Consider the following 10,373-nt stretch of genomic DNA (forward strand, 5'->3'; position numbering starts at 1 on the left):
ATGCCACTCAGCACAGACCATGGTAAAGAGTGCTGAGGATAGCAGAGAAGGCAAACAGCATAACAGGCTCTGAAGAAAAGTTCTTAATTCTAGATGGCTTGTGTAGAAAGCTGTTCTGAACCACATTTGAATGTGCAAATCCACACTAGAACGGAGCCTCCTCTGTTTTTAAAATTGCTACTCCCATTTTTTTTTTTTTTCTTCTGGTTATTCACTAGACTTCTGCTCTGAAGGATGACAGCTCAGGGAAAAAAAAATCTCATGGGATCTCATGGGATACTGGATCTATGCATGAGACACACAAAGGGAAGACGACACCAAGACAGCTGAAATTGAAGTTTTCTGTCTCCGCTCAGCACTAGAGACATCATGCACAGTTTTGACTGCTAGCACACTTGGATTTAGAGTCACCCAAACTATAATACAGAAAAGCCAGTGTACTCTGTAGCTWCAAAAAAGTAGCTGTAAATAATTTTCAAACCTTACCATGTTCTTACAAAGGAGGAAAATCCTTTAGTGCTGTCAATCTTGACAGACTAGGAAAGTACAGAATGTGATTTCAAAATCTTCAAGCATGCAGACAGGCAGAAACTTCCAAAGGGCACCAGCACGACAGAGCCTCATGATACAATATCCATCCGCACACACTGGAAGTCCACAGCTATAAACATGTTTTAGTTTACTTCATACAGAAGTGGACAGGGCAACTTCTAAGAACCACCCGTTGGAGTCAAAGCAAAGGTCTTGATGAATCTGAAACCCGTCTCCAGGGGATCCTTGTGGAAGACCAGGCACGCAGTTACAATTCCTTAAAACACTCACAGCTTTCTTCAGTTTGGGACTGGATTTAGCAGTATCCTCAATAGATTTTTTTTTTCTTTTGTTTTCTCCTGACTCTTTAAATCTATGCAGCCTTTCACCATCACAAATCCTGCTGCAAGGAACTGCTTTCTCATACGCTGTACAATCAGTCTTCTCCTGTAGTCATTCACTGGATTTGATGCATCTGATCCTATACTTGAAGGAACAGTGGACAATATTTCTCTATTCTTTATACCACAAACATAGGCACCAGACAAACATCCTCATCACTCACCTGTTTTCAGTTCTGAAGACTCATRCTCTGAATGCCTTAGCCTTATACTTAGTATCTCAGGCTTTTGGGGATTGGTTTTTTTCTCCAATCACAACAAACAAAAACAGTTCCCTCAAATGGGCAATATAAGCACTAAGCCCTGAACTCCATAATAAATGGGCGAGACTATTTTTCTGCAAAGTGAAAACAAACAGCATGTTTTTTTTCTAGAAGAACTACTCATTAAAGTTGCTTGGAAACTGACAATATATAGGGAATACACTTGAGACTTTTTCCACCTACCAAGCTAATTCTTGGCTAGCCACCCAGTTCATCTTTACATTGGACTCTGGGCATTAAAGCCTTGTGTTATTTATGAGGCTYCAGATAGGCTTACAGCTTTCCTTAGTCCATACAAAAGCCATTAAGTATTCAATGCATCATTTACAGAATAGTAATCACAAATCCGTTCCARTAAATTTGGGCATAACAATGGCATCACTTTGCCATTTTGACTCCTCACTACCTTAAATTACAGCTTCCCACATGTGTTCCCTATTAACTGTAACAATTATAAAAACAAGCTTTATCACCTGAACTTTTGACTGGGATCCATTACAGTGCCATTCTGCCTCTCCCACTGCATCTAGAGTATCACGGTTTCAAAGTTCAAGGTGCTTTGTAAAGGCAATTCACCTGCCCAGGGTACACCCAGGGTATTTGCTTCTCATTTTACTACACATCTTCCAGAGCTCCATTTGCTGAGAAGGTTAAGAGCAATTAACACGCAGATGAGATGGTGCTGTTGTCAGCAAAGCAGGCACATTGGTGCACACGGGTGCTGAAGGCAAGTTGCAAGAAGCACGGGGGTTACGGTGCCATTTACTGGGCTTGGAGGAGCACRCTAGGTGCTAGACAAGGCACACAGCAACCTCAAACTGTGAGCTGCCTGGAAGAACGTTAAGTATTAAAGAGTGTAACAGCAGACATGGGGCGAGCACCCATCACAGAACTCCATAAAAACAAGCTCGCCAAGTGGATTCATACTTACAAAAACAGGTGTGTGCAGACGTTCAGTCAAGCTGCTTTCCCAATGATCAACACGCTCATAAAAAACACCATGATAAAGAAAATCCACATGAAGAACCTATCCATCACTTTGGCTACCTTTTTCCACTCCGTTACTTTGGCCTTGTTTGCTTTATGGTCTCGAACACAATTAGCAATATACTCGATATTTTTTAACAGTGTTTTATAACAAGAGCAGCAGCTAACAGGTACCCCAGCATTTTCACCATGAATTTCACAGCTTTTATTTGAATTTCCATTCAGCCTCTCCTTGAGACCACAGTCATCATTTCTGCTGGAAAGGTGACTCCTTTCTTCTTTGYGCCTTCTCTGGCCTCTGTCATCCCTTTCTAACTTACGTTCTTGTTCTTTCTTCCTTTGTGGACTCGTGCAATTTTCACCCACGTCATAAACAAAAAAGATCTTTGACATGTAGTCCAAAACGACCACCCTGACCCACCGCGGGACAGGCTTTGCTTCCGAGCCACAGTGGTGGAGATTCATTATGATGATGGTCAGTGCAGTGGAAGCTGTGATCATTGTCATAGTTGCTATGTAATACTTGCCTGGAACAGAAAGCAACATTTTATTATTAACAAAAGTATCCAAATAGAACTTTAATGGAGGAACACATCTTGAAACAGTCCAACCCTTGTGCTTACAGTTCTCTCACTTGCTCTTTGGATTCTGGGTGCTTTTTTTTGGGTTTTTTTTTTTTTGTTAACAGTAAGGGATAAAATTGCTTTAAATATATTAGCTATATGGAATATATTAATATGATGCAGCTAACTAATATGTAATCTAAAATAGAGGAGAGTAGACTCTAGCATACCTATAACGTGCACAAGTTCCACACACATTTTAAGTGTTTTACTASGCCTTAGAAATACAATATATTTACCTCCTCAAAAAGCAGCAGTGACATGATCTKCCTGGCATAAAGCCTTGCGATTAATTAATGAGTCATATTTTTAACAAGTGTAAGGCTCACCTATCAAAGGCACATTTTCAGCGGGCGGCATGATCTCTGCAACCATCAGCTGGAACACGGTCAGAGCAAGGAGAACCGTGACMCCCAGAGACACTTTTTCCCCAGAATCTGCAGGGAGATAGAATCCCAGTGGGGCCAGGAAAGAGATCAAAACGCAAGGCAGCAACAGATTAAATATATAGAAAGACGACTTCCTCTTCAGAATCAACGTGAACGTCACATCTGGATAAGGCTCAGAGCAGCACCCATAGGTTATTACATTCTTAACCGCTGGCATACCATGAATCTCCCACTCCACATCTTCYACGAAGTCAGAGAGGTCACCACTATCAAGAGAATTGATGATGTCTACCTGATTACCATTATAGGTCCAGGACCCAAATGTAAGGTTGCATTGCTGGCTGTCAAAAGGAAAGTAAGATACATCCACCACACATGAGCTCTTTGTGATAGCTGGTGCATCCCAAGTGATTTTTCCATCATATCTCAACACAACATTAGTATTCACTGGTTCTGAGGAGTCATCATCAGCCCTAAAAGAGACAAAAAAGTGACAAATTGTATGTGACRATTTACTGTGGCAGTCCCTCCACATTTGCCTGGAGGCAGACTCTCCCTTCAAGCCATTAAAAGCACGCTTCTGAAATTGTATTATTTATCCTGYATCATCAGGAACTCTCAGCTATTACTTACAAGTAGTAATGTCCATTTTATTTGTGGAMAAATCACAGAATCATAGAATTACAGAATGCTTAAGGTTGGAAGGGACCTCAGAGGTCATCTAGTCCAACCCCCTGCTCACGCAGGGTCACCCAGAGCATGTGGCACAGGGCTGCATTCAAGCGGGTTTTAAAGATCTCCAGAGAAGGAGACTCCACAACCTCCCTGGGCAGCCTGTGCCAGGGCTCTGTCACCCTCACWGTSAAGAAATGYTTCCTTAAGTTCCTGTGGAACTTYTGGTGCCTCAGTTTGTGGCCGTTTCCTCTAGTCCTGTCGCTGGCCACCACTGAAAAGAGGCCGCCCCCTCCTCCTCACTGCCTCCCTTGAGGTATTTATACACGCTGATCAGGTCCCCCCTCAGCCTCCTCTTCTCCAGGCTGAACAGGCCCAGCTCTCTCAGTCTTAAATGGATTATTACTCTGATATACTAAACATCATGCTGCTCAACTACACAGTACTTCTGGGCCACAGCTTCTTCAAACTTGACCTCAAATGGGATACAGTTGGGGTACAAAATCCATTCAGAGATTATCCTGACTGCTGCTCTGGGAGAGCAGTGTGTACCAGTCTGAGAACACAGTTTTCCAGAGTTCCTCGGGAGCCTCAGAAAACACTTCCACTGCAGGGGGATGTTCTGAATTTCTCAGCTGCCCTGGGAAGCTGCTTTGCTGTATAATGTGAACAACAATCAAATAGTCCTGGCTTTGGCTATAATGCARAATATTTAGATAACCAACAACAAATCTTAAGACAACAAGCATTCTCCTTGTTAATGCAAAGTGAACTGACTACAGTTGAGGCTCTGTTATTTTTACCTCTACTACTTCTACCTCTGCTTTTAGTCAAATATTGACAGAACTGATCCTTTTCAGCTACACTCACTCACTTGTTATATAAGACAATATCTGGTCTCCAGACCAAATTGCTTGGGATCCTGATGGAATCCAGCCCGTCATATTTATCCTTGTCCCACGTGAGGTAGGCATCATACCAGCTTTGCCTAATCCATAAGTAGGCTGTCAAAATTTGGTTTCTTTCATCCTGCATAAACACGCAGAAATTTCTTGTTGAAGGTGACCAAAGCACACCTTGGATACACAGCACTTGTTTTATAGCCATAAAATAGCTTAAGGCTTCCTCCATCTTAAGAATTTTATTTTGTCAACTTAAGAAAAAAATAGTTAACAGAGTCATTTCAACAGATTCTCTGAAACTTGCTAGAAACCTTTAAATTGCAATTCAGAAGTCAYAGAAGCAATTTTCCTTTCTTCCAGAAACTTTCCCTTTGGTCTTAAAAGCAAAGTTGTCAAAACTAAATTTCTTAAAAAACTTTTCCTATTGAAGGCTGCAATATCAATACTTAACTGCTATTACAAACAATTTAACAATTGAGGAGCTATCAGCTTGTAGCCATGCAACAGAAGCCTAGCACTGCAAATGGTTAAGTATTAAGCCTGCTTTACTTGAAAATAAAGCACTACTGACGTTGTCATAATAACACACAGCTCACTTTTCCTACTCCAAACAACAAACATGCTCACACACATATATTTTCTGCAGTTGAGAGTTATTACACCAATTTCTGCACCTTTCTAGAAAAGGGAATACTTTTTACTCACCATGTCCTTAATCTGGGACAATGTGATCTGAAGGGTGACATTCAATACTTTATCTGTGTCTTCCACTGGCCTTAGAGCATTGGAGTAGTCTGCAAACAGCTCATTAAACAGCAAGTGGGCATATCTTCCTTTAGCTGATTCTACAGCTAGATAACAGATTGGTTCCGTACATCAGATTAAGTACTAATATCAGAAAACATCAAAAGTGCAATTAGCTTTTACTGTAACGACAAAATATACATTATACTATAACCATACTTTATCATCCAAATACTCTAGAATATCATTCAGTGTAGGCAACAGACTAGCCCTGAAACTATTCACACAAGCACATTATTCTTCTGTAGTAAATGCATGGCTGAAAACTTCAGTTGTTCACACTTACTTACTATTTATTTTCCCCAAATAAGCAGCAGCAATAGAGGTCTTTTTTTTTTTTTTTTTTTAAATACTATCTGTTTTATTGCTTTCTTTCCTGAGTACAGAAGGATTGACAGTCACATGCCTGCCAAACTAGAATTAGAAGCAAAATCTGAATTCAAAGCTGCTCCCTAGCTAACAACTTGTTATAGGAGTTGAAATGCAGCACTCAGATTCATGCTCTCAGAGTTCCTTTTTTAACAGTCCCTAGAAAGAGCATGAGCACACACCCATCCTTGGAGTACCACCTTCCATTGCCTTATGGACAATCCACTAAAACATATCCTTTTAAATAAATATCTGGCTGTTCCACCCTGTGCACCCAGTTTCCCTAGAATGCCTGTATCACCTGGAGATGGATTCACACATTCCTGCAAGCTATGGGCAAGGACTGCAGCATCTACAAGGCTTGCACAGTGCCAGATGCCACAATGCAGGGAGAACTATTTGAGCGCTTCACTCTGGTGACTCACACTGACTCTCTGCACTCCAGTTCAAAGCAGACATCCTAGCAAAGCTTCTCAAAGAGCAGTTAGAACTGACTGCACAGGATCATTCGTTTTTGTCTATATATCAGTGAGGAAAGTAAAAACAGATGAAGCTGTGCAGCACAGCTGGGTAGGATAGAYAAGTTGGATACCAGCTCTTATCTCTGAGTAAAGCTATCTAACTTYTGGCTACTAAGAGTTGTTCTCACCTTGAAGCACCACTGCTGTCAACAGCCACAGGAGGCACGCACAGGAGGAGAACGGGCTATTCCTCTTCATTTCTGGTCTGTAAGCAGAATCCTGTCCACTCAAGGGCCACAAAGACACTTACCACTGTCCAAAAAGACAAGAAACAGGTTGCACAGCAGCACAGTGTTATCTGAGGCACGGAGGAGCTGCCAGAAGCAGCTCTGTGCTCCTTCAGCAGTGCCACAGTCCTGCTCCAGCCGCGTCCACGGGCTCCGCTGAACCCTCCTCTCCAGGTAACCTGAGAGCTGCCGGAGCTGACGCTGATGCTGAGCAGGATAAATGGAAGGGACATCAGCAGGCGAGCGGCACTCTGCTGCTTTTCCTACTGCCAACACAGCATTCATGGGCAAGTTGGTTAAACCCTTTCTCACTTCTTTGGGGCGAGGACCAAGGTTTGCTGCCCTTATGCCCAGCAGCAGCTCACTTAGAGCCAGTCAGCTGAAGCCTGTGSTGCCTCACACAAAAACAGGATCTGGCTCAATAGTCTAATTGGCAAAGCTGTCCTGCACATCACAGAGCCAACACTTCGCCCAGGAAAAATCCCCTCCCTACCTACCGCTATGCTGCCAAAGCAATGTTTTTTCAACCAAATTGATGCAATGTAGAAGGGATGAAGCTACAGAAACAGCAAAATTTCTCCTTTGGACAACACAGGGGACACTTGCAGCAGCAGGAACTGCCACCAAAGCCAAACAAGCAAGAGCTTCCAGCGGTTTGGACAACTCCAAGACCACTACTCAGCATGGGAAGAAGCAGAACTGGACCCTACAGAAAGGGCCCTTTTCTGGTACACAGCAGTTTGCCAGGAGAACTTTTGCTAAGTTTTGTTAACTACAACAGATTACAGAGCTTGACAGCTCTTATATTTAGCAAGTGAAGTGACAAAGAGCACAAGTTCACCATAACTAAGCCCCTCCTACCTTAAATGCCTTAAAGAATTGCTCACCTTCAGCTCTGTCCATTCCTCATATTGCCAAGTTAGTTTCCTTGTGTTGCAGGCATTTCCTACAGGTTTCTCACAGAGAAGAGGTGACAACTTATTTTCTGTATGGGCAAATGAAATCCATCCCTTATCACATCCTGTGATCCACGATCCTTGCTCTCCAGGTAGCAGAGTACAGCAACCACTGAAAAAAAATGTTAAGTAGAAAGGTGGAAAAGCAGAATGAATCATCAACAAAAAGAATTATACCAAACACTTCCAAACCACACGAGGATTAAGAACGAGTGTTTTGCTCATTCATTCTCCAGGCTAGAAGTAAATTGATCCCTCCATAYATATAATGCAGCACCCCTGGTACTCACTGCCTAAAGTTTGTGCTTTACGGGGGTCCATAAATCAGTGACATTTGTAGCCAGATTTAATAGCTAAGCAATAAATAATTGCAGTCTAGGCACCTGTAATGAAATCCATCTCTGTCACTTCATTTGCTGAATTCTCAAAAGGGGGGAAAAAAGCAGAAAATGGCTTAGAAGTCAAAAAGGTCAAAGCAGCCCATAGGCAGCACGTGACAGAAATGAGAGGCAAAGGAGATAGGGTTATTGGATATGGTCTGATCAGCGGGTTCTCAGGTGACACCTTTAGCCTAGAGTGGGTTGCCATGACATCTGCATGTAGCTACCAGTGCTAAGGGTAACACCAGGGCTAGAGCTGCTCTAAACACCCATGGTGCAAGATCAAGCCTGCTTTGCCACAGGCTTAAGGCCGGCTTGTGACCAGCTAAACCAGCATAACTACACACTGACATACAGCAATTTACATAAGATGACTGTAGAGCTGTAAAATACTTTTATRTAATGTGGTCTTTAGAAGGAAACTGGGTGTTCTCAACGTGCAGAAACAAGAAGCATGTCTCCCTGGCATTCACTGTTTTCCGTAAATTGATCGTTATGAACTCAAATGCATATTGCATAACCTCACAGTAATTTTCAAATGCATTTATCTAGTTGCATCTATGTGGCAGACAGGCAGAGAGGTACACACATATGCAAGACTGCAACTTGTGTGCAACTTCTGTAAAAGCAGAAAACTAAAAAATATCCCCAAACCCTACCACTATTAAAGATTATTAATAATCTTAATATACCAGTCTAGTTGGCTTTTAACTTTTTTCACAGTAAAAATGATTTGCAGTTTTAATCAGAATGTCTAATGTAGATACTTTGAGAGAAGAGTGACTTTTAACACCATTATTTAATGATCAGAGAGATTCATGTACAGACTTCCTGAGAATACAGCTTTAAATTGTGGCTCTGTCTATGGCARTATTACTCCCTGATCAAACATCCCATTTAACATTTCAAGGAGGCTTACATTTATAGTGAAGCAGCCCTCTTTTTACAGTAAAACGTTCTGCTACAAATTTAGGAAGCTGAAGCATGACGGCACTCTCYGGGAATTTAGAAAGGGTCACAGGTGCTTGGAAGTTAGAATCAAATCATGAAGCTTTTCCAAAACTGGAGCCTGATCCCAGGGCAATTCAAAGTTACAGCTAAGAGCATCAGCCAGCAGATGTCCCTGTTACCCACCCTACTGAAAACCCTGGCAGTCAAGGATTTTCTCTTTTTTTTGCCTTTTTTTTTTTAATGGAATCACATTTAAATGCAGTTTGATTAATTGCATCGCTGATTATTTGCTTCACATTTGGTGCAAGACAATGCAGAGAGGAGATATTCTTTTAAAGAAGAAACAAGATAAGCAGAAGGAACAAAACTGAATGGGGCTCTCTGGTCTGCTTGATGCACAAGACTCAGCATGAGGTTTAAGGGCAGATATAAATCATTCGTAACAACTGTATGAAATTGTATGTAGAGCACAGGCAAAGGGCACAACAYCCAGTCCTGCTTTTCATGTGTTTTATTCAAACATTACTGCAGAATGCATGTGGGCCCTGAGCTTATCTGACACTCGAGTCCTGCACAGCTGCTTATGAGTCTAAAAAAACACACATGCCGCTTCGAAGACTTGCAGAAAATCTCTGAAATCCATGTATTTCCATGGAAGGGAGGTCTGACTTCACAAACACACACACTACTTAAGAACRGCCTGAAATACAGATGGGAGTTTATTTCATTTCACTCCCAACCTTGGATTTTTATCTTGGTCAAGCAAAGCAGGAAACAAGGGAAGAACATTTATTTTAAAACTTGTTCTATTGATTATCCTGCCTAAAATAGCCTTCTGCWCCCAAAGCTGAGGCTTTGACATGTGTTTTTGCAATTTTTTAAAATGCATTTTCATCCTTTTACTGCATAAAGAACATGAAAGATTAAGCCTCAAATTAGAAAAACTACATATACTATCACAGACCTCAAGGCCACCTGTACCCCTTATAACCCCCTCCATCGGAGAACAATAGAGGGGAGCAGATTGGTTTCTGAGCACGGTTTGGTGGAAGTGTCTCACAGCCTGCTTCTTCTTGCCTTCTTGCCAATTTTTCATCTCAGAAGCTGTTGTGTTCCCATTCTGTGAAGCCTTTGCTAAAGAATGCTCCCATCCTGTGAGAGGGGCAAGCGGTGCAACTCTGAGGAGCCCCAGACATCTCCTCGGACGCCGAAGCCTTCACAGCACAGGGAGCAGCAGCTCCTGGGCCTGCTCTATACACGCAGCACACAGCACTTCATTTAGACACAGTGTGGTTTGCTGCCTCCCTCGTTTTTTTCTCACCTACCGCTGCCTCCTGTTTCCTTCCTTCCCTCTGAAAGTCCCCTCCCACCTCACACCAACAGGCTCATTCATATTT

At 42.2% G+C, this 10,373-nt stretch overlaps 1 protein-coding gene across 1 annotated transcript; it reads right to left on the reverse strand.

Moving 5' to 3' along the window:
• Positions 1–2,152: 2,152 nt before the first annotated feature.
• Positions 2,153–6,660, reverse strand: CHRNA9 (cholinergic receptor nicotinic alpha 9 subunit). Its single transcript, XM_026037783.1, has 5 exons — positions 6,591–6,660; positions 5,474–5,619; positions 4,741–4,895; positions 3,135–3,667; positions 2,153–2,709 (listed from the first exon to the last, which is right to left on the reverse strand). The coding sequence occupies exons 1-5, from the start codon at positions 6,658–6,660 to the stop codon at positions 2,153–2,155; spliced, it is 1,461 nt and encodes a 486-aa protein (XP_025893568.1).
• Between the last annotated feature and the right edge of the window lie 3,713 nt (positions 6,661–10,373).

Source organism: Nothoprocta perdicaria, unplaced genomic scaffold (assembly GCF_003342845.1).
Source record: "Nothoprocta perdicaria isolate Ctin4 unplaced genomic scaffold, notPer1 scaffold_2, whole genome shotgun sequence".
Taxonomy (NCBI): domain Eukaryota; kingdom Metazoa; phylum Chordata; class Aves; order Tinamiformes; family Tinamidae; genus Nothoprocta; species Nothoprocta perdicaria.